General features: G+C 35.6%; 1 protein-coding gene across 1 annotated transcript in view; it reads left to right on the top strand.

Annotated features, from left to right (window-relative positions):
• Positions 1–297: 297 nt before the first annotated feature.
• ANXA10 (annexin A10) overlaps positions 298–26,217 on the top strand; it is a 100,457-nt gene continuing 74,537 nt past the window's right edge. The window contains exon 1 of the mRNA XM_008992477.4: positions 298–475. Within this exon, the coding sequence (XP_008990725.1) occupies positions 458–475 (18 nt within the window). The 5' untranslated portion in view covers positions 298–457. The remainder of the gene's footprint in view (positions 476–26,217) is intronic.

Genomic DNA, 26,217 nt, shown 5'->3' with positions numbered 1-26,217 from the left:
AGCCTAGCAATTTAAGATATGAAACTAGGGTTGGAGCACTTGAAAGAGTTTGGATGTTAATAACAATTAATCAGAAATAAATCATTAACTTTGTGGGTAATCAACTTAGCTTTCCATAAGTCATCAGCTTTTTCAAAATATTACATTTCTTTCATTGGTTGGCTACTTTATGTGTCTTAAATCAACATGCAACCAGAGATTAGGTTAATGGTTCTATTTATTTTGTGCAGTAACTCTGCATACTCACCTATGATTGATAACTAAGTATAAATACGTATCTCAATTCATGCAGTATCCAGATTTGCTCTTCCATTTTCTCATCTGAATCTGAGGTGAACAGTGAACGTATTTACATTTGATTTAGCAGTGAACCTCCATTCTTTCTGGATCCACAGTGAAACAAGTTTATGCGATTGATCAAATATTTCGATCCCTGAAGCTAATCATAATCGTCAAAATGTTTTGTGGAGACTATGTGAGTATAATGGTTATTTCTGTAAAGCTTTTCAGTCTTTTAAGAATTCAGTAGTAAAATTTTATATGTGTTTCTTGACTTTTTAAAGGAAAATATTGTTTTAATTTGTTTTTCATAAATTTTTAATTAGTGGGTCTTCAATAAAGCTATTATACAAAGTTAATATTATTAACTCCTAAATCCATGCTAATTTTGAAACAATGTATTATCCCACAGAGGCCAGTCAGTTGTCCCTACTTTCACAAGTAATTTGATTCCAAATTTTAACTGAAGCTATCATGATTTTTTAACCTCAATATTGATTTCTATCTATAAAACATTAAAATAATTTTAACTATTAATTTTATTTTAAATCCATGCTTTCTTTAGAAGACAGCTTGTTTTTGAATAATTTTATGTTGAATTGAAGCAATGTATAACAAGACTTAGTCTTTTATTTTTTGTTTTGTCCTTGTCTGAATCATTTCATTGCAACTGCTCTGATAGTTCACTAACTTTTAAAGAGCCAACATAAACATTAAGTTATCTGAATATATATTATATGTAAAGGTCTCCATTTCACACGGTCTTGAAATTTTATACAAGAATGTATCTATTCCTTATGGTCTTGGAAATTATACACAAGTACATGTGTGTTGATGATTCTTTAAAAATCTATCCTATAAAAAAAGCTTTCTGGGAACTTTTATGCAAAAACAATCATAACATAATTATTAGGTTAAACTTTGGCAAACAAACAATATTGTTTACTCATACAAAGTCATCATTGCAAGAAAATTCTACTTAAATATTTTGTTTCTTCACATAAATACTGAAATAGGAATTATAGTGTGGCTATTTTTCCATCGCTGTTAGTTTAAGATTTCAAGTTCTCATTTTGCAGTTGAAAGTTGCCATTATCATTGTATTCATTGAGAGGTAGTTATATTTCACTATAAAGAAATAAAAGTTACCAAGTAATTAGGCCAGCATGGTAAATGGTTAAATACGAAAATGCCTTTTGTTTTCTCTTTCAGTTCATTTGAGTATAATTACTTGGAAATGATTACTATTATATTCAGTGCATTGTGTGGTCTAATTTTACTATTTATATGTCAGTTTTCCAAAAGAAACATTAATAAAGCAAGATTTTATTAAGAGACAATTGCAAGCCTGAGTTTTGATATATTAGTAAGATATAAATCATATTGTAGGAAGATATTATTATATTATAGTAGTTCTCTTAGTATGGAGGAAATTGTACTATACAGGTACTTGCCCAAGCCAGGATTTAAACCCAGGTATCTCTATGTCCGTAGAACGCAAATTCTTTTTATTAATCTATAATGTCTCTTTAGAGTACATCTTCCTTTTAGAATAGAATTTTCTTGTAAAAATGGTTCCTGATTTTGTCCTGTTTTGTCATCAACTGATCCCTCTTTTTCATACAGTTGCATTTTATTTACTGTAGATTCATTTCTTAGAAGATATCCTTCCTTTTGACCTCTCATAGGATTAGAGTTAACTTTAACCCTGTTTGCTTTTCTATTCTTTTGACACCTTTTCCTATTTCTACCATATTCACTGACAGAAAATGTTGATCATAGCAGTATAAAAAGCAAGATACATATTGATATATTTCTTACCTAAAATAGCATTATGTATTACACAAACATAGAGAAATTTTATAATAATTGCCTGAATGTCTATATACATCATCCATACCTCATTTAATCTTCACAGCAAATTGTCTTATAAAAATGCCATTTAATATGCAAAGGTTGAAGTTCTTTTGGAGGCACTCTTCTACCCAGTTGTTTTATATATATTATTTTTGTGTTTGCCACCCCTTTTTCCAGATGAAAATACTGGTTCAGAGAAATTAAAGACTTTTTCCAGGAGTAAAAAACTCAGGAGGTGAGGGAAACATAGGATCCTTTGTAACTCCAAAATCATTTCTACCACAACAAGATAAAAATGCCTAGGTATGATTATTCTTTGTGACCCTAATTAAACGAGAAAATCATAGCAGCAGTCTCTTTACAAAGATGCTTTGACTCATGCATTTTCCCAGAATAGCTCAAGAGCGCCAAAGTCAGACAACAGCAAGTTACACAATGTCTACCATGGACAATGAGACATACAGCATTTTAGCCTAACTAACATAAAATAAACGCATTGGTTTCTAGCAGCAGATTACATGTAGTGAAGGAAAGGCACTCCATAAATTGAAAAAGAATCCAGGCTATATTGCATGAGAGTGATTGCAGACTGAGAACCCATCTCATGGGCAGAGAGGCAGTTGATAAGGTAAGAATTATTTTCAAAACTGACTTTCCCTGTAGAAAGTAATTCCCAGGACAAAAACTTCCATCCAAGAAATCTGACTTTGATTGTTTATCTGCAATATGACTTACTGAGCAAATATTATTTAAAGGTTATTCATACTTTAGATTGCTTTTCACTATCACAAGACTACATTATCTGAACTTTACACACTTTGATTCAACAAAAGTTATGAATCATGCTGGTTATGGCTTCAACTTTTACTGAAGCTTCTGTAGAACTAATAAGAATTGGATTGGAAAAATTAAATGTAATAGCTTTTTCCTTGAAGAGGTATGCATACATGTTGTTAATTTTTAAAAAATACTATTATAACAATAATAGACTGCTTTTAATCTAGGGGCTGGGCAAATATGACTGTGGGATAGTGACTAAACACACACTGAAAGCTAGCCTTTCTGCATAGGATCCACGTGACTGAGCACAGGTTGCTGAATCTTTCTGCATCTCAATTTTTCTGCCTGTTAAGTGAGTGTGATACCAGCAGCTATCTTGTAAGGGTATCTTGAGAATTGTTTGGCAGGAAAAGCACGAAGAAGAGTATCTAGAGCATAGAAGTATCCCAAAAAAGATGAGCTGTTATTCACAGTATTATTTAGTACCAGTGCCAAAACTTGAATCCAACTCTCTGATTCAAAAGCCCTGGCCTTCAGCAGCCCAATGCACTGCTTCTAGAGCAGAGGTTAAGTGTGTATTCATTACTAATACAAGTGTGTGTGTGTGTGTGTGTGTAACACATATATAAGCATATATGTATACATGTGTACATACAACAGTCCCAAATTTTATGAAGAAATTTGAGAAACATCAAAAGTTTCACACAGGGAAATATATTTTCTCTTAAACTCAGCATAATGTTTATTTGTAAGTAGACTCTATCATGCAAAAAAAAAAAATTCATAAACCCACTTACTTCAATTTCTGCTAACTTCTCTTCTTTGTTATGGCAAAACTCCTCAAACACGTATTACACCCACTACATACATTTCTTCTCCTTCAGTCACCTCTGTATCCACTCATTGAGTTTCTTTCTCAAATGCCCTACCTGAACTGTTCTTATTAAGGTAAACAGTGACCTTCATATGGTTAAATCTCGTGCCCAATTCTCTCCTGTAATTTTGCTAGATATATGGGTGTTATTAGAAACAATTGCCTTTGAGAGAAATATTCCAGGGCTAAATTCTGAAACTCTTTTCCTTCCTACTTATAGCCTCTTCTTTGTACATAGCATCGAGTATAATGGTTTTAATTTCATTCTACATACAGATTCTTTTCTGAATTTATTTCTCAACCTGGAAGCTATGCCTAAATTCCAGATTCCTATAACCAAGTGTCTACTCAGGGAGTAGAAACTCATCCTCTTATTAGCACAGAAAAAGAAAAGTAAAAAAAAAAAAATTAAGCATTGGCTTGTTGGGATTCAGGAGTTCAGGAGAGCCCTCAGCTTCCCTGAGAGGATGTTTGTCCAGGTTCTTGGTCTATCACTCTCCCAAGAATGAGAGAGGAGACCACAGCGCAGTGCACTCGTGAAATAAATACCAGACCCCAAAAGTGTTGCAGAAAAGTGATTTATTTAGGTAGAGATTGAAAAATGAGAAGGAGAGAGAAAGAAACAGCTAGCTCTCACACTGAATGAGAGAAAGAAACAGCTAGCTCTCACACTGAATGAGAGAAAGAAAAGCCGCTCTCACACTGAGTGAGGTTTCCAGAGGGAGAAAACCAGAGAAGGAAAACTCCCCTCACACTGAGTGAGAGAATCCAGAAAGATGGAATCCAGGAGAGGAAAGACAGCTTCCACACTGAGTGAGAGGGGACTCCAGAGGGGGAATCCAAGAGGGGAAAGAGAGTTCCCACCATGTGGGAGGGGATTCCAGAGAGTTGGAAATCCGGGTGGGGTGCGTGAAGGAGCAGGGGAATTCGTCCTGAGAGAAATTCCCACCTCCCCAAGTTCCTCTGGCCAATGAAAGGAGTTGCTTTAAACTTCCACTGGGGTGATTGACTCTTCATTGCTTCCTGAGCCTGCAAAATTTAAGCATAAACCATTAAATAACCTGGATGGAGAGAGATGGGAGGGGGCCATGGGGCTGGGAAGTTCTTGCCCTTAAAACTTGCCCCTTTGTGGACCCAGGAAGAGAACACATTCCCTCAGGCTTATGTTCTCTCATATCTTACATTATCATCCCCTGCCAGCTTCTGCAGTGGCTTCCTACCTGGTGTCCTGGTCCCACTTTTAGGGACTGGGCAGACAGTAATAAATACAATTGTCATAAGCCCTGCCCTCTTGAAACATGTGTTTTGTTGATGTACAGGACTCATAGTCAGTCTGAAATTAGACAAAATAATAAAATAGGAGGTAAAAGTCATCAAAGAGGAGATTTTGAGAAAGCCATCTAGGTTTTCAAGTTCTTAATGTGTCATAATACCTAGAACAATAAAAAGACTTCAATCACTTGCATTTTTCCAAGTGAGAAGTTAGAACACCTCTCTAGATATGTTGGTTTCTCTTGAATGCTAGTTTTTGAGATTATAAAAGTATCTATATTTTGGCATTATACCTGTACCATTAACATTAATACATTGTGCCCATTTAAATAAGTATTCTTTAAATCTAAGGCACTTTTCGAATTTAAAGAAAAGATGGTTAACTATATGTTCATTTTTTTTGTTTTTTCTAATGAATCGACTCATTTAACAAACAGTGAAAGAAAAATGTTATCAGATTATCACAAATTACAAGCGATAAGAACTTCTTTCCTTAACCCTTAAGGAAAAGCCTTCAGAAATTATGTTTGAGCAATGTGAGTCATAATTACTTTAATGAGTCATGCCTTCCTGCAATTAGGTGGAGAGGAAAAAGCAGAAAGAAAGGAGCAGTTTAGAGGTCATTACTCACCAACTTTTATTATTTGGTACAGCCTCACACGCCAACATCTGACCCTTACCTCCCTCAGAGTTCTTCTATCAGGAGAAATTATTTGTAGTCAGAAGTAGCTCAGCCTGATTCACCAAAAAGGAAGAGATTACTATATATAAGAAACTCTTCAAGATCTCACTTCCTTCTAAGCAAGATGATGTGTTTTATATACTCCTATATATGTACTGTAATCCCTTTATATATATATATATATATATCCTTATTTATGTAATTTTGTGCAATCCCTATATATATGTATATATGTAATTATGTATATATGTATACACACACACACATTTTTTTTTTTTTTTGAGACAGAGTCTCACTCTGTCACCAGGCTGGAGTGCAGAGGTGCAATCTTGGCTCACTGCAACTTCCGCCTCGTGGCTCAAGCAATTCTCCTGCCTCAGCCTCCTGAGTAGCTAGGATTACAGGCACCCACCACCACAACTGGACTGACTAATTTTGGTATTTTTAGTAGAGATGAGTTTCATCATGTTGGCCATAATGATCTCGATCTCGATCTCCTGACCTAATGATCTATCTGCCACTGGCTCCCAAAGTGCTGGGATTACAGGCATGAGCCACCGCGCCCAGCCTGCAATACAATATATTTTTAAAGAGATTTCAGAGTTTATGCTATCAATCTCCCAGCTTCAGCTTTTTCTAAACAGTCTCCAGCTATTCATAAGGCTTTACTCATAGCTTGTGGACATGCATTTGTCATCGAAGGCAGAGTAAAACTTGATTCCTGGGGCCTATTTTTTTTGCCAGCGTCACAGTTTTACAACACACAGTTATGAATATATTCTTCCTCAATTACACTTTTATTTATGTCCTGTAGACATTCTGGGTAATTATGCTAGAAGGAACCAAAAAAGAAAAAGACTATTACAAGTATCATGTACAAAACATAATAGTAATTTCTACATGAGATAATGTGTTTTATATACTCCTATTATACATACAGTGGGAATCAGCTTTACTCACAGCAATTTTGAATTGGCTTTTCATCTTTATTTGTTGGCAATTTGTAATAATAAAGCAATAGAATGTCTTCATGTATTTTATCGTTCTATCTCTTAATTGAAACATTTCTGCTATTTTATTTTTAAATAAGCCAGAATGAAGAGCATTGAAGTATTACTTTTTCAGTTGTGTAAAAAGAAAGCACTTTAACCCCAGCAGACATAGCATTCTTAGTGCTGTGAATTAGTAATGGCTTAAAAATATATAAATCATATTGTATTTTATGGGTGGGTTATTCTTTTGTTGTTGCCATTAGTACAGTAGCAAACCTCTTCAATTATTGTTAACCCTTTGGAGATATTGAATATATGTACATATTCTTCTAGGCATGCATTTAGTTGCCAGTTCCAAAATATCACTGCTTTAAAAAGTAAGAAAACGATTAAACATGCTGAAGGAGATAGGCGTCAGTACCTGGGGACACACGCACCTTCTGTGTGCCTTTCCTCACCTGTGTGCTGACTGCTGTGTGTTAATCAAGAGTGTGACTCACATATAGAGAAGTAAACAGTCACAGTCAATATACTAGTCCCTTCACAGTAGGAAAGGGTTAGATTCAGGAATGCTTAGTGAAAGGTAATTACTGGATTTAAAATAAGACTTTTTCATATAACAATGGTCACAACTGAACCTAAACAACTTAATGACTCATCCCCTTCTGGTTCTTAATGTGTTTCATTCCAGGTAATATGAATACTAGAATGGCTGTGGGTGGCTATGCTTGGTTTTCCTTCAAGATATTCAATGACTTCTAATTTCAAGACTTAGTGGACTTGGTCTTTTTTTTAATATATGATCCATATATGAGTAATCTGAATGCTTCAGACACAGAAATGGGTTTTAGAAAACATCATTTTAGTTATTTGGCAGAGGGGAATCAGCATTAAATGATCCCTCCTCTCAGAATCACGGAGTTACTTATAACCTGTATGCCAATAATAGCAGAAATGAGTGGGTTAGTCCCTTTCAAATACTAGCCTTCACTTCTCTCTCCTACAACATGCTAGAGTCCAGCTTTATAGTTTAGGTTCATTTTCTTTTATGTTCCTTCTTGATTCTTTTTGTATATTGAGAAACTTTTCAAATAAAAATTCATGTAATCTAGACTTAGTCACTGAAATTTTTAAGACAGGTGTACTAAACTCAGAAAACTGGTCAAATGCTGTATTGCAATTAAAGGCATCTAATTAAGTTTTCTTACATTTGGTTGTGTTTTTAATCTAGATTTTTTTTAAATCTCTGATTTAGAGAGACATGTAGACAGAATAAATTTTACAAAAATACTTAGCTAGATTGGCAATGTAGCTTATTATTCTCTCATCTGATTTTGAATGACAAGAACATTCTTTCCTTAGAGTGGGATATAAAACATATTCATTATGAAGTTGTACTCCCCTGTAAGGCTTTCTGTCACCTCACTATGACAATGTGTGAGGCAGGACATTTCCATATGGCGAAGATGATTGTCAGCCTTCTTTCTATTCACAAACATGCTCCCTTCTTAGGCCTCTCATACAGGTTCCTTCATCCTTAGCTCTAAGTACTCTCTGCTTCTCTTTCTTGTATAGGGTGCTCTTCAAAGTGAAGTTAAAAACAACTGGGATCTGTTTCCTGCTACAACTCATTATTATTCTCATGTTTGAACCTCTATCTTAATTATCCAGTTGTAATTTCTTGGAATTCTTTTGTCAAACTATACGATTTGAAGCTAAATTCAAACCAATGTGGTAATTTCTGATTTAAAAGTTTGCCATATTTGGTTTTATGAGACTAGATGTGCACCTAAAGTACTATGTGTAAAGTTTTCGTTTTGGAAAAATTTTCGATTTACAAAAAGCGTTGTAAAAATAATTCGCAATTTGAATTACCTTTCCCCCAGCTTTCTCTAATGTTTACATTTTATATAATGATATTGAAGTGATCAAAACAGGATATTAAATAAGCACAGTGCAATTAATTAAGCCACAGATATAATTTGTATTAATACCAGTTTTAATGCTAATTTCTTGGTTTCCTGCTTGATATGATTTGGATCTATGTCCCCACCAAATCTCATGTAGAATTGTAATCCCCAGTGTTGGCAGTGGCACCTGGTGGGAGGTGATTGGATAGTGGAGGCTGTGTCTTCACGAGTGGTTCAGCACTGTTCCCTTGTGCTGTTCTCATGAGAGTGAGTTCTTGCAAGATCTGCTTGTTTTAAAGTGTGTAGTACCTCCCACCTCATTCTCTCATTTTCCTGCTCTGGTTGTGTGATTTTCCTGCTCCAGCTGCCCCTTTGCCTTATTCCACGATTGTAAGTTTCCTGAGGACTCCCCAGAAGCTGAGCCCATGCCAGCATCCTACTTCCTGTTCCTTTGGAACCATGAGTCACTAAGACATCTTTGCTGTACAAATTACCCAGCCTCAGATTTTTCTTTATAGCAATATGAGAGTGAACTAATACACTCTCCTAGGAGCTAATGGCCATTGGGAACAGTTTTAAGCTTAGTCTCATTTTTGGCATTTCTTTCTTTTCTATTTTCTTTCGTTTTGTTGGGTGGGGGCAGTGGGGAGCTTTTCGTTACTTACAGCTACAAGACGCATTAATCTAATCTTACATTTTTTCCTATTCCAGCCCTAGAATTAACCACTTCTCTGAAAATTCTGATTCCTTTCATTGAAAATTAATATTTACAACCAAGATCTGGATACTAGTTATACTCATTGCTACTGGGGTATCACTGTTTACACGCCCTCTTGAGAGTATAGAGCAAAAAATATGTGTATATACTAATCCACTTATCTGCACACATCTATGTTTAGTTTTGTACATGTGTATGTATATATGTTTGTATGCATACATCTCCATATACCTTCTTACTTGCCTATTTCTGTTTCTATCCATACATCTATCTACCATCTATCTTCATATTAATACCTCCAATCTAATCAACACCACCGTTCTAACCCTCATCACTATTTGTTACTTCTTTTTCAGACAGTAAAAACTAAGACTATCATTATCTGAAATGTGTTTGCTTCTTCATATATCGCTACCATGCATATAGTTTAAAACTTACTAAGCCATTGCCTTGTGAGAAACAACTTTCCCAAGAAGAGTACATTGTATGGATTATTTTTATTTTTAGCTTTATGGTATTCCATCAAAACACTATTTTCCAAAGTTACTTAGGGCACATCCCCTCTCTCTACTGACCTTATTATGTCTACGAGATTTATTTGTAATATAAATACATAAATTTGCTACAATATGTATTTTCTGTTGGGTCTCCCATATATCTTTGTTGATTTTGTTAAACTTACATTTAATAAAATGTGCTTTCTGTGATATACAATTTTATAATTTAAGTCATGTATCCAATGCCATATTTCCTTATAGAAGACTTTCATCATCCAAAAATTGTTCCACTCTGCCTGTCTGTAATCAGCTACAGTCCTCAAACTCCAGACTGTTTGCCACTGCTATAGTTTCACCTTCTGCAGAATGTCATATGAATAGAATCATAAACTATTAAACCTTTTCAAGACAGCTGCCTCTACTTAGTAGAACACATTTAACCCTTATTCATATTGTATTAATCAATAGTTCTGCCTTTTTATTGCAGAGTTGCTCCCTGTTGTATGGAGGTACGACAATTTGTTTATCCATTCACAGTTTGAATGGACAAACTGTAGGTTGTTTCCAGGTTTAAATAATTATAAACAAAGCTGCTATAAACATTCAAGTTAAAGATTTTGTGAGAGGGTATGTTTCCATTTCTTTTGGGTAAACACTTAGGAACAAGATTGCTAGGTCATATGGCAACAGTAAGTTTATGTTTAGCTTTAGAAGAAACTGTCAAACTGTTTTCCCAAAGTGACAATGCAATTTTGCATTCTCGCCAGCAATATACTACAGTAGAATATCATTGTAGTTTTAGTTTGCCTTTCTTTATGGGTAACGATATTGATAATATCTTCATCTGCTCATCTGCTAAACCTTCATTGTGGATGTGTTTGTTTAAAATGCTTACCTATTTTTATGTCATTTTCTTTAATTGTTTATTTTTATTGTCCTATACGTATTCTGGACTAAAAGTTTCATGAAAATGCAACTTACAAACCCTTTCTTTCATTCTGTGAATTGTCTTTTCAGTCTTTTAACAGTGCTTTTCACCAAGCAAAAGTTTTCAGTTTTGGCGAAGTACAATTTATATTTTCATTTTGGATCCTATTTTTGTTGTCATTTCTAAAAATTCTTTGACTACCCCACGTCATGTAGATTTTTTTCTATAATTTTCTTCTAGAAGTTTCATAGACTTACTTTTCCACTTAGGTCTATGACAAATTTTGAGTCAATTTTTGTGTAAGATATCAGGTATAGGTCAAGCTTATTTTTTTTTATATGAATCTCCAACTTTTATAGTACCATTTCTTGGGGAAACTACTTTTCTATACTGAATTTTTACAACTTTGTCAAAAGTTATTTCTTTTTATTTATGGGAGTAGATTTTTTAATTCTCTTTAATTAAGCTAGTCTTCTAGATTGTTACTTAATAGCAGAGTTTCATTGTTACTGTGACTTTATAATAATTCTTAAATCATTTAGCATTACTTCTACAATTTTGAAGTTTCTTTTCAAATTTGTTTCAGCTATTCTAGGTACTTTGCACTTCCACAAAAATTTTGGAATAAAATTGTCAAAAGAGACAAAAAAATTCTGCTAAAATATCGATTGGGATGTTGTTGAAATTGTAGGCCAATTTAAAGAGAATTGACATCCTAACAATATTAAAGTTTCTAGCCCTAAAAATAATACATATCTTTATTTATATAAGTCTTCTTTAATAACTGTCAGAGGTATTCTGTTTCTTTGTTTCTTCTATTCCAATAAACATACTATTTCTTTTGATTGTCGTATTGCATTGCCTAAGATTTTTCAGCATGGTATTGAAGTGATGAAAAATAACATTCTTGCAATGAACATTCGTGTGCATGTGTCCTTATAGCAGAATGATCTATAGTCCTTTGGATATATACCCAGTAATGGAATTGCTGGGTCAAATGGAATTTCTATTTCTAAGGCCTTGAGGAATCAGTACACTGTCTTCCACAATGGTTGAACTAATTTACACTCCCACCAACAGTGTCAAAGTGTTCCTTTTTCTCCACATCCTCTCCAGCATCTGTTGTCTCCAGATTTTTTAATGATCTCCATTCTAACTGGCATGAGATGGTATCTCAATGTGGTTTTGATTTGCATCTCTCTAATGACCAGTGATGATGAGCATTTTTTCATATGTTTGTTGGCCTCATGTATGTCTTCTTTTGTAAAGTGTCTGTTCATATCCTTTGCCCATTTTTGAATGGCCTTGTTTGTTTTTTTCCTGTAAATCCGTTTGAGTTCTTTGTAAATTCTGGATATCAGCCCTTTGTCAGATGGGTAAACTGCAAAAATTTTTTCCCATTCTGTTGGTTGCCGATTCACTCTAGTGACTGTTTCTTTTACTGTGGAGTTTGATTAGGTCATTGCAGCACTGTTTACAATAGCAAAGACCTGGAACCAACCCAGATGCCCATCGATGATAGACTGGATTGGGAAAATATGGCACATATACACCATGGAATATTATGCAGCAATAAAATATGATGAGTTCGTGTCCTTTGTAGGGACATGGATGAATCTGGAGAACATTATTCTCAGCAAACTGACACAAGAACAGAAAATGAAATACCACATATTCTCACTCATAGGCGGGTGAGGAAAAATGAGAACACATAGACACAGGGAAGGGAGTACTACACACTGGCGTCTATTGGGGGAAATAGGGGAGGAACAGCGGTGGGGGAGCTGGGGAAGGATAGCCTAGGGAGAAATGCCAAATGTGGGTGAAGGGGAGGAAGGCAGCAAAACACACTGCCATGTGTCTACCTATGCAACTATCTTGCACATTCTGCACATGTACCCCAAAACCTAAAATGCAATAAAAAATAAAAATAATAATAAAAAAATAAAATAACATTCTTGCTTTCCATATACACACACACACACACATGCACATGCAAATTATTGCATTTTGTGTTCTGGGGTACATATAAAGAACATGCAGGATTGTTGCATAGGTACATATATGGCAATGTCATTTGCTGCCTCCATCCTCATCACCTATATCTGACATTTCTCCCCATGTTATCCCTCCCCAATTCCCTACCCCCGACTGTCCCTCCCCTAGTCCCTCCCAACAGACTTCAGTGTGTGATTCTCCCCTCCCTGTGTCCATGTGTTCTTATTGTTCAACGCCCGCCTATGAGTGAGAACATGCAGTGTTTGATTTTTTGTTCCTGTGTCAGTTTGCTGAGAATGATGGTTTCCAGGTTCATCTATGTCCCTACAAAGGACACAAACTCATCATTTTTTATGGCTCCATAGTATTCCATGGTGTATATGTGCCACATTTTCCCTGTCCAGTCTATCATCGATGGGCATTTAGATTGGTTCAAAGTCTTTGCTATTGTAAACGGTGCTATAATGAACATTCATGTGCATGTGCCCTTATAATAGAACAATTTATAATCCTTTGGATATATACCCAGTAATGAGATTGCTGGGTCAAATGGAATTTCTATTTCTAGGTCCTTGAGGAATCACTACACTGTCTTCCATAATGGTTGAACTAATTTACACTCCCACCAACAGTGTAAAAGTGATCCTATTTCTCCACATCCTCTTCAGCATCTATTGTCTCCACATTTTTTAATGATTGCCCCTCTAACTGGAGTGAGATGGTATCTCAATGTAGGTTTGATTTGCGTTTCTCTAATGACCAGTGATTATGAGCATTTTTTCATATGTTTTTTGGCCTCATATATGTATTCGTTTGAAAAGTGTCTTGTTCATATTCTTTGCCTACTTTTGAATGGCTTTGTTTATTTCTCGTAAATCTGTTTTAGTGCTTTGTGGATTTTGGATATAAGTCCTTTGTCAGGTGGGTAGATTGCAAAAATTTTTTCTCATTCTGTTGTTGCCAGTTCACTCTAATGATTGTTTCTTTTACTGTGCAGAAGTTCTGGAGTTTAATTAGATCCCATTTATCTATTTTGGCTTTTGTTGCCAATGCTTTTGTTGTTTTAGTCATGAAGTCCTTGTCTATGCCTATGTCCTGAATGGTTTTGCCTAGGTTTTCTTCTAGAGTTTTTATGGTGGTAGGTCTTATGTTTAAGTCTTTAATCCATCTGGAGTTAACTTTAGTGTAAAGTATCAGGAAGGGGTCCAGTTTCTGCTTTCTGCACATGGCTAGCCAGTTTTCCCAACATCATTTATTAAACAGGGAATCATTTCCCCATTGCTTGTTTTTGTCAGGTTTGTCAAAGATTGTATGGTTGTAGATGCGTGGCATTGCCTGCAAGGACTCTGTTCTGTTCCATTGGTCCATATGTCTGTTTTGGTACCAGTACCATGCTGTTTTAAATACTGTAGCCTTGTAGTATCATTTGAAGTCAGGTAGTGTGATGCTCCTCTAGCTCTTTCAGTTTTGAGGACAGGGTGACAACTGCAGTCTAGAGCAGACTGGGGCAGTGGAAAGGGAGGTGAAACATTCAATATTGCACCTTTAAGTAAATATATGTCTGTAGGGTTTTTATAGATGCCTTTTACCAAATGAATGAACTTACTTAGTGTTTTAAGTTTGCTGAGTTTTTAACACGAATAGATGGTATACTGTCAAATGCTTTTTCTGCATAACGTTTTGACGACCATATAAGTTTTTATTGCTTAAATTGTTAATATGGGGAACTCAACTGATTGATTTTTTTAATGTTGGGCCAGTCTTGCATTATTGGGATGAACGCAACTAAGTTTTTCTACATTCTTCTTTTTATGTATTACTACATTGAGTTTTCTTAAACTATGTTGGGCATATTTAGATTTATGTTCATAAGGGTTACTATTCTACAATATTCTTTTGTTGTAATGTTGATTTGGATTTGGTATCAGTATAATCTAGCTTCATAAAATGAGTCAGAAAGTGTTCTATTTTCTAGAAGTAATTTTGTAGAATTTGTATTATTTCTTTCTTAAATGGTTAGCAGAAACCTCCAGTAAAACCATGAAGGCTGGAGTTTTTCTTGCTGAAAAGTTTCTAAATATGAATTTAATTTCTTGGCAGTGTGCCAAGATCTTACCACTGCACCCTGTGGGGGGGAAAGGGCAGGAAAAGAAAAGCCAGAGTACCAAAAAGATGTGTAAATGTGACTTTATTATTTCATTTAGAAACAAATACCTTATGATTTATGTAAACATGTGAAAAGCACAAGAAGAGCACTTGTTGGTCTATTTTCTTTTTTGACAGCTGTTAAAATATTTAACAATAATTTGTAGACAATGAGATCATAAATGATTTTTCATAACTTTTTATGTCAGAGGTTTTTTTATTTGCCAAATTCAATACATTAAGTATGTATTAATTTTTGAATGACTAAAAAATACTCCCATCTGTATTTCTGCCTCATATGGAAGTTTAGTCTAGCAATCAAGAACCTTTTAACTCAGACAAATTTGGATTTCCATTTAGGCTTCATACTTTACTAGCCATATGACCTAACAAAAGTAATTAATCTATCTGCCAATGCAGTGGCTCAAGCCTGTAATTCCAGCATTTGGGAGGCCAGGATGGGTGGATCATTTGAGGTCAGGAGTTTGAGACCAGCCTGACCAACATGGTGAATTCATGTTTCTAATAAAAATTCAGAAAAATTAGCTAGGTGTGGGGGACATTCCTGTAGTCCCAGTGACTCTGGAGAATGAGTCAGGAGAATTGCTTTAACTTTGAAGGCAAAGGTTGCAGTGAGCTGAGATTGTGCCACTGCACTCCAGCCTGGGTAACAGAGGGAGACTCGATCTCAAAAACAAAAAATGTTGGGCGTCTAGGGAAGGAATAGCAGGAGGTTGGGGGATTGGGGAGAAATAACACTGGGAGAAATATCTAATGTAGATGACAAGGGAATGGATGCAGCAAACCACCATGGCATGATGGCATGTGTATACCTATGTAACAATCCTGCATGATCTGCACATGTACCCCAGAACATAAAGTATAATTTAAAAAAAGAAAAAGAAATTAGTCTCTCTACATCTGTTTCTTCAACATTAGCAGTAGTACCAATCCCATTTGTTTGTATATTTGATTGCTTAGTGCCTGAGAGTTAAATATGCTGTCTTAGTTCATTTTGTGCTGTTATTACACAATATTTAAAACTATGTAATTTATAAAGAACGAAAATTTATTTTCTTACAGTTCTGGAGGCTGGAAAGTCCAGGATCAAGGTGCTCTCACTTTGGTCCAGTTTCTGCTTCCACAATGGTGCCTTAAACTTGTGTCCTCTCTAAAGGAAAAATGCTGTGTTCTCAAGTAACAGAAGGCCGAGGAACTCCTTTCATCAAGCCCTTTTATAAAAGTACATAATCTCATTCATGAGGGCAGAGCTGTCGTGGCCTAATCAGCTGCCAGAGGCTCCACCTTCTGATCCTATGAACCTGGTAATTAGGTTATATTACAGATATTGGAAAGGACACCAAATTCAAACCATAGCATAAGGTAATATATGTTATTTAGCACTACTCTTGATATATATTGAAAACTCAACATGTTGACTACGACTTTTGAACACTTATTTATGGTATTGAACTAGTTCTTTTCTTCCCTTTGCTACTTTTTTACATTTATTCAGCTTTCATTTTGTTGGAATTACTCTCAAATATTATGTTTGGAAAGATTGTACGGTGGCATTTTTCTTTTTGTCTTTCCTTTAAATTATAACTTGCTGGTTTTAAAGCTTTTCAGTTTGAAACCTTTCCCACTGGATTCTGGAAAGGCTGATCAAATGCCTTCTCACATTTAGTTTTGCAGAAAAGAATGCTGATGCCAGTTTGGTTATTTCTTTTGTAAATAAGCCTAAATATTATATTTGTAAGTAGGTCTAAATATTATGCTTCAAATGTTAGTCTTGTTTTTTTTTTTTTTTCACTAATATTCTCCAACATGAGATAATCACTTTTCCTTTAAGGATGTGATTCTTTCAATACTTAAATTCATTTATGTTTTATTTATTCATGTTTTTTTCTTTCATTACTATCTTCCAGATGTATAAAAACATTTTGATGAGAATAGAGGGTACTTAATGAGGAGTGGACAAATTTGTGGCATAAGGGTTTAGGATTGATGGACACATAGATACATGGCTTTCAACATAAATGTATCAGTTCCCTGTTGCTACTGTCAAATTAGCACAAACTTAGTGACTTGAAATAACATGGATTTCTTCTCTTACCATTCTAGAGATCATAAATTTTGAAATCAATTTCACTGAGCTAAAGTTAAGGTATCAACAAAGATGATTCCTTCTGGAGACTCTAGGGCAGAAACAGCTTCCTTGCCTTTTCTAGCTTCTAGGTGTTACCTACATTCCTTGGGTCATGCTTCCTTCTTTCATCTTCAAATCTGGTAACACAGTGTTGTGCTTTCATTGTGCTGTCTTCTTCTGCAGTCAAAACTTTCTGCTCCTCCCTTTTATGCAAAGACATTCAGAAGGGTATTTATGGCCCACCAGACATAATCTAGGATAATCTCAAGAGTCGTAACTAATCACATCTGCAAATTCCCTTTTTTCATATAAGGCAACATCGGCAGGGTTCAGGGATTGGAGATAGGGTATCTTGAGGCTCGAATAGTAACTAGTCATTTGATACTATCTCTTTTAAGTTTAGCAGTCTTCTATTAAAGTAATTTTCAATGACATCTTCCTACATAATTGTTTTTGAAAATAGTAAAAGCACATTCTTTGAAGATACACTTATATCTTAATTGTGAGAGGCTGTATGGGGGAAATAAGTTCTCCTCTATTTCTTTTTTAACTGCAGACATCTATCTACCTAATTGTAAACATTTTATGGCAACTAATTAATCATAAATTTGGTCAAGCAGCAAATATCTTGGAAACTGGCTGTGATAGCACACCAGGAATTACAAAAATGATCATGGATCAGACTCATGGGGCTGATTTTCATTTAGCACACTTTCTCCTATACAAGTAGAGTAAAGCAATCAATTTTCACAGAATCACAGAATTTTTAATTTTCAATAGAGTTCTGGGTTCTTAAAACACAGCCACCGTACAAAGAGACCATGTTTATGCTATATGGTATTTAGGTACCTGGATTTTATAGCTTACCCTGAGCTTTGCAATTCAACTGTATATGTTTCCAAAAGTTTAGAACTATATTAATATGTATATCTTTGCTTAATAGATGAGATATTTTAAAATATTGTTATACACTGCAAACAGTTGATCAGTTATAAGCCCAGCCAAAATGCTAGGCCTTGAACTTTGAGAAATAGAAATTACTGCACAAACCATGATCCCTAACTATGGAGGGGCATGAAATTTGGTTGTGTCCTCAAGACAAATTATTTCATGGATAAGACGGTGACACAAGAAAGTATACACACACCAAATTAAGTGGTACAAGAAACAAGGGAAAGAATTTAAGTTTTTTGACCATAATACTTTGGCATAAAATTTGAAAGAAATAATATTGCTAAGCCTATTTTAATATTACTGACTGTACTAGTACTAATGAACAATCCATCAGTCCATTAAATTTTATATTGATTAGATAACATATTCATATTTTCTTTACAAGCATAACACTGCTATAAGGTGAAATAAGCTTTAAGATTTCAATTAGCTTCACAAAATTCTATTCCAGTGACTGTCTTTCTAAAGAGTTCTTTTCCTGAAGCTAGAAGAACACAGGAAATAAAGATTAACAATCATCTTACTCGATCGAAGCTCTATGTTTTTATATCATTTGACTAATTAGTTTAAGGAACATCTAGCCAGCACATGCATACTGTCCCCTCTTTTTTCTTGCAATTTTTTAAACTTTTATTATAAATTCAAGGATATAAGTGCAGGATTTGTTACATAGGTAAACTTATGTCATGGAAGTTTGTTGTACCTAATAGTTATTTCTCTTGATCATCTTTCTCCCCTGCAAACTCCACCTTCTGAAACACTCCAGTGGGTACTGTCTCCCTCTAAGTGTTCATGTGTTCTTATTATTTAGCTTCCACTTATAAGTGACAACATGCGATATTTGGTCTTCTGTTCCTGTGTTAGTTTGCTAAGGATAATGGCCTAAAGCTCCAAACATGTCCCTGCAAAGGACATAATCTGGCTTATTTTTATGGCTGCATAGTATTTCATAGTGCACATATACCACATTTTCTGTTTTCTTTTTTCTTTTTTTGAGACAAGGTCTTATGTTGTAGCCCAGGCTGGAGTGCAGTGGTACAATCTCAGCTCACCACAACCTCCATCTCCAGGACTCAAGCAATCCTCCCACCCCAGCCTCCCAAGTAGCGGGGACCACAAGTATATACCACCATGCCCAGCTAATTTTGTGTCAAGATAGGGTTTTGTCATGTTGCCTGCTCAGGCTGATCTGGAAATCTTGGGCTCAAGCAATATATCCGCCTGAGATTCCAAAAGTGCTGGAATTACAGACATGAGTCATCATGCCCAGCCTCTGCACCACATTTTGTTTATCCAGTCTATCACTGATGGGCATTTAGGTTGATTCCATCTTAATGCTGAATAACCCTATCATGGGCAAAATGCTAATACCTTCACTCCTCAAAAATACTACCAACTAAAATCTACTCCAACTAACCTCTATTGAAAGTTCATGGCAATAGATAGGTTCACACAGGGGTTGTGCAAATAACTGGAAGTCAAATATTTGACATTCTGTTCTTAACACACTTCAGCAACCCAGCCAATGGGAATTTCTTTTTGGGTGTCTTATTCTTTTCCCATCCCTCCCTACAAAACACATGCACACACACACACACACACACACACACACACACAAATACATACACACACACACCCTTCTTTCTTCTTTCTCTGAACTCACATAAAAATAAAAACTCATCCTTTCAGAATTTTGTTTTTACTTCTAGGGTCCTTTGAAAATGGAAATGATTTGTTCATATCAGTGAAAAAAAGGGCTTAATAGTATATGTTATTTTATTTTACACAAATTACAGCTATAATGGAAAGGGCACAAACCGTGAAGTCAAATTTGAATTTGAACGTTGGCTTCATGACTCACTACCTGTGTGGTTTAAAACAACTTACTCAGCCTCATAGCCTTGTCGTGTGTGAAATAAGATTAATATTATCAGTCTCACAAGGCTGCTGAGGTGATTACCAAGGAAATGCAGGTGAAAATGCCTACAGCACAGCCTGCTTACATGAATATTGAATTTTAAAAACCACTGGGTAAACAAAAGATGTCACTGTGGTACATGGATTTTTTTTTATACTTTATAAACATGCTCTGAGCTCACATTACATCTAAGGCATTGCCCTAGACACTTTGAAAAGCAAGTAAAGAAAGTCTCAAATTTAGAGATAAAGACAAATGCAAAAAAAATGGAAGGCCATGTCTAACACAGATGCAAAGTGAATAAAAATACTCGATAAAATCTGTAAATATTTCACCTAATAGAGTTGGAATGTGAATTAGGTCTCAAATTTTGTGTGGAATATGATCCATATAGATAAAACAGATGCAGAAACAAATAATTTTGCTTTTTGATTCTAAGAAATCACTATTAAACCCTCTATTGACAAGCATGAGTAAAACCCAAAGACTGACCTACAGAGGTGACAGCTTGGAGATTTTAGACAAGATCACTGTATTCCGGCTGTCTTTTCCTGAATCTGTGCTTCTTTGTGTAAATCACATGTGCGGTATTCCTCTGAGCCAATTTTGTTGCACATGAACCAGTCATGGGCCAGTGACCTTTTGCTTTAAGGAAAACAGAAACATGGTGTTAATTACAGCATCCTCTATAGCCAGAATAACAAAACAAAATAAATAAATGACAGCATTAGTATTTACAGATATCTCCCCTGCCCCCCAAATATAACTAGAACTTTTAATAGGCTACTAAATCAGAGAGGCAAAAGGGTGCTATTTTATATTTTCATTTTCTTTATTATTATAGAAGAAATCCAATTAATATGCTATTTGTTTTAAAAATTAAGAAAAACATCCCATTATGGAATAATGGTAGTATTATTAAGTGGTGTCATTCTTTATATAGAATGACTACCAACCAGAGCTTAATAAGGCAAATATTTTTCCAGAAGTAGAAATGTGTTTGAGCCAAATCCACTCATATTTTTTAATCCATGTTCTTTGTGACCTAACAGTGAAGTGAAGTTTGATTCATTGAAGCCATTAAGTGATGAAACACTATGAAATTTACAAGCAATTATTTTTCCATTTAATTTTATAAATATCCTCCAGTTTCACTAATATCCCAGCAAGTTTATCACACAGAGACACAAATACACACAACATGGTGTTAACAGCTTTATTAATCTATACCTCATTAGTTTTAGCATTAGCTAATTGTAAACATCAAATCCATCATAAAATAATATGTATTCAGCCAGAAACATGTGGTCCCAGCTGCTCAGGAGGCTGAAGTAAGAAGATGGCTTCGGCCTGGATGGTTGAGGATGCAGTGAACTGTGATTGCACCACTGCACTCCAGCCTGGGTAACAAAACAAAATCCTGTCTCAAAAATACTAATAATAATAAGAGATATTCAACCATCTCTGAAAGCAATTCTGAAATAGTTATCCAAAAGTGATATTTGAACAATTGGAAAAAGTGTATGTTCTCCAAGATAACTCCTTTTAAAAATACAACCTTAAGATTAAATACAAAAATCTGTGCTGCATTTGTCTAATCTTTGGCAGGAACATGTCACATCACTTCATGGTTTCTTATCACACACTTGGTATTACCAGTTGCACACCAACTCTTTGCAAATAGGGACTGAATCACCCATGGGTAGCTCTGCCATTGTACAGTAAATCCTCACTTATGCCATGGATAGGTTCTTGGAATCTGTACCTTTAAGGAAAATGATGTATAATAAGATCAATTTTACCCATAGGCTATTTGATAGAAGCAAGAGTTACGTTCCTACATCTCTCATCACAAAAACATCACCAAAGTTCAAATAGACCAAACGCTTAAAATTGATATTAAATAATTATAATTGATATAAATGCGAGCTATGCATACATTTAAGAAAGATTAGTAAAAACAAGATAATTATTTACCCACTACTTCCAGTTCAGGGTTCTGGATGGCCCCGGAGCCTATCCCAGCAGCACAGGCACAAGGCGGGAACTGACCTTGACCAGGAAGCCTGTCCGCAGGGTGCACTCATACAGTACTCCTCACTCACTCACGCCTCACTCACTCATGCACTCACACACACACTCACGCACTCACTCATGCATTCATGCACTCACGCACTCAGGTACTCATGCACTCATGCACTCACTAACTCATTCACTCACTCACGCACTCACTCACGCACTCACTCATGCACTCATGCACTCACTCACTCATTCGCTCACTCACAGGGGGACAATGTAGACAAGCGGATGAACCTAATGTGCACATCAGTGGAATATGGGAGAATACAGGAGTATTTTGAGAAAACTCATGCAGACAAAGAAAACATGCTGACTCCACACAGTGTCACTGCCTGGGAGTCTTTTTTTTTTTTTTCTTCTTTTTTTTTTTTTTTTGTGCTCATCAATTTATAACAGAACGATGTTAAACAAAATGACGTTACTAGAGAACCTGGACCTGCTGTGTATAAGGATTGAAGACTGTTGTAAAGCTCTAAAGTAACAAGGTGAAAAAATGGGCTCTTGGCCTAATTAGCATGGGATAGTAAAGAACTGAGTTTATATTTAATCATTCAAATGATTAAATATAAACATAAGCATTTCCTGTTTCAGCTGAAATGATGATGGTGAATATTGTGTGATGCTCAGTGCCCAGACATTCCAGCCATGTCCCAGCCATGTGTTTTCTATTTCAGGGAGGAAGCTGTTCTAACTCTGCAGGGTCTCACTCACTTTGATGATGCTGTGTTCTCAGCTCCTGAAAAATCCTTTAGAACATCTGAGAAGTGACTGTGATCCAATTCCTCTCTCAGAGCAGCAGGGATTCTATGATGGCGCTAGTAGTGTTCTGTCTTTTGTAATGAGTTCTAGTAAGGAGTGGGGAGTTGGTACCCAAACTATTGAGGATCTGGCTGGTATTTTGCTCAAAAAATATGTATTCTCCTTAGAGAATATATTCTGTACTCTAGAAGATGTTTCCTTCAGAGCCATTTCATGATAGGGAAGCAGACTTTTGGAGATTTGCTTTTAAAAAGTATATGTGTATATGTATTTTTTAACCAAGAAGAAAACAATTCTGAAAACGTTGCTGAAATGTGTAAAGACACATTCATGGTATATTCTATTTTTTAATTGGAGAAAGAAATAATATCAAGAAGCAAAAATTATTATTTATAATTTTCTGTATTTTTGCATTAATATATTTTATAACTAATTCTGAAGTATCTGGCTAATAGAGAACTATATTTGTACAAACAATCAAAGTTGATAGAAACTAGTTGAAAATATTTCATATCTATGCTTGTTTTTATATTTACTCATTAATTACATGATTTTGATTTAGTGTCCCTTGACATGTATTTCTCTTCCACAATGTGTAAGATTCTACCTCATAAGTCTTATTCTTTTCTTTGTTCTAAGCGTTTATTACTATTTCGATTCATGATGAGGAAATAAGGTTGGAAATAATATGATATGACAAAAAAGTAACTAAAAATGTTCAGCCCATAAAACTATCTCAGGAAATGAGGTGGAACCTCAGAAAGATAACCTTATAAGAGGAGTCTGAAAAATCTACATTGCACATCCACATAATTGGAAATTGGCTGTGATAGCACACCAGGAATTACCAAAATGATTACAGATGTCCTTGACTCATAAGGCTGATTTTCATTTAGCACACCTTCTCATATACAGGTGAGGTGAAGCAATCAATTGCCATAGAATAACAGAATTTTTAATTTTCTATAGCGTTCTGAGTTCTTCCAAAGCATCCACCATACAATGGGACCACATTTACGCTACATGGTTTGTAGGTACCTGGATTTTATAGCTAATACTGAGCTTTGCAATGCAAATATATATGTTTCAAAAAGTTTAGAACTATATTAATATGTATATCTTTGATTAATAGATGGGATACTTTGAAATATTCTTATACACTGCAAACAATTGATTAGTTATAAGCCCAGCCAAGGTACTAGGGCTTGACCTTTGAGAAACAGAAAGTACTGCACAAAGCATGATTCCTAACTATAAAGGTAATGAAATTTGGTTATGTTTCCCAAACAAATTATTTCAGTGATAAGGCAAGAACTCACTCGCTATTGCAATGACAGCACCAAGCCATCAGGGATCCACTCCCATGACCCCAACACCTCCCACAAGGTGCCCCCTCCAACATTGGGGACCACATTTCTAAAGGAGAATGATTCTAATCATTTCATATATTTAGCCTCATTTCAAGTTAATTTTGTGAAGGAATTTGCATAATCAAAATTCTACCAGTCTATTGAAAACTTTGAAAAGGTGAAATCAGAAATTTTTTCAAATCAAATACAGTACTATCAATAAAATAACACAGCACAAAATCTATTGTTTTGAGAACTTATATTCCAGAAGAAGCAGGAAACCATGTATGTTTTTGTGGGGGTCTATACATAAGATTGCCTCAAATACCCTGAGTGTGCAATGTGAAGTCCAAAGCCTTCCCAGATTTCTTCAAATTCCTAGCATATTTTGCTGCCATGATTCTTACCCCATGTGAGCTCTATAGCTGTGCATTCTTAAAGAAACAAGAGCTGCTGGGCTCGATGGCTCACGCCTGTAATCCCAGCACTTTGGGAGGCCAAAGCGGGTGGATCACGAGGTCAAGAGGTCGAGGCTATCCTGGTCAGCATGGTGAAACCCCGTCTCTACTCAAAATACAAAAAATTAGCTGGGCACGGTGGCGTATGCCTGTAATCCTAGCTACTCAGGAGGCTGAGGCAGGAGAATTACCTGAACTCAGGAGGCGGAGGTGGCGGTGAGCCAAGATCGCGCCATTGCACTCCAGCCTGGGTATCAAGAGCGAAACTCCGTCTCAAAAAAAAAAAAAAAAAAAAAAAAAAGGAAAGAAAGAAAGAAAAGAAACAAGAGCTGAGTAGCAGTTAAAATGGTAAAAACAGACTTTATTTAGGAACTATTGTAATAGGGGAAAACAGGCTTCAGTATGGAATAGAACTGAGCTCACTTCCAAATATATCATGGATAAGTGGGTATTTATATTCAAGTAAGGGCAGTCTAGAATGAAAAATTACAGAGATTAAGTATCAGGAGTAGAGGGTTGATACTGGTTTAATATACCTAACAGGAATCTTGCTGAAGGCAGACCAGGGTGAACAGCTATCACTTGGGGGATGAGGAATTTGATCAACTACTGAGGTTCACCAGATATCACAGTTGGAACATTTTTTTAAAACTGACTTATCAAGAGTCTCATTATTATCAGATGATGCCAAGACTAACAGAGATGCCTAAATGTAAAGCTGTAGTTGGGAACAGGAATCATATGTGCCTATTTAAAGTTTGACTGAAGAGAGCCTTTGTCAGAATGTTATATTATTTTCACCCAGACAAACCCAAATAACTCATTCATTTCCCCAATTTCTATTTGTTAAAATTAACCTTTTAACAAATGTTACTGAAAAGTTGTGAATAATGAGAGATCACAGAAAGGAATTTTACCTCCTTTTCCATTTTTGTTCCTTGTTAGGCCTCTTCCCAAATTACTTCCTGGGCGCGGTGATCCAAATCATTCTTCCTTTACTTGCAAGAACAGTTCTATTTTCAAATCTGCACAGCCACTCACACTCAGGTTTACTCTCAGGAAAACTGAGGAAACCCAGTTAATAGGACCCATTATTCTCAGAATGACAGTATAATTAGAAACGGAAATTTTCTGCTGAAATGCAATTGATGCTGTAGTAGCGTGTCCTAAAGTTCCATGCCCAGGATAAAGTAGAGGGCACCAGGAAGGGAATGGACAGTTTTGCCAGAGGCATCAGGAATGGCTCCAGGTAAAAGATAGCTCTGGAGCTAAAGCTTGAAAGATGACATCTTGTGTAGATGTTCGCCGGGATCATAAGGTGAATTCAAGAGATCGGAAATGGGGAGGAAATATTCAAACAGATGGAACAAAATGAAAAATGACACAGAAGTTCCTTTTAGCTGGAGTGTGTGACTGTGAGTCACGACGTGGGAATAGAGGGGCTCAAGAGACAGAAAATAAAATGAGAAACTATCGAGGGAGTAAAGAATCAGGTCATGAATAACATTGTATACTCCGTTAAAAATTTGAATTGAATCCCATGAGTCATCTATTCTGATATTCTGAGTCATAGGAATACGTTGCAGCATACATTGAATACTGCGAAACCAAAGTCTGAC

This window comes from Callithrix jacchus, chromosome 3 (assembly GCF_049354715.1).
Source record: "Callithrix jacchus isolate 240 chromosome 3, calJac240_pri, whole genome shotgun sequence".
NCBI lineage: Eukaryota > Metazoa > Chordata > Mammalia > Primates > Cebidae > Callithrix > Callithrix jacchus.
Note: the sequence above shows the minus strand (reverse complement) of the source record. Positions and strands in the feature narration are given on the sequence as shown.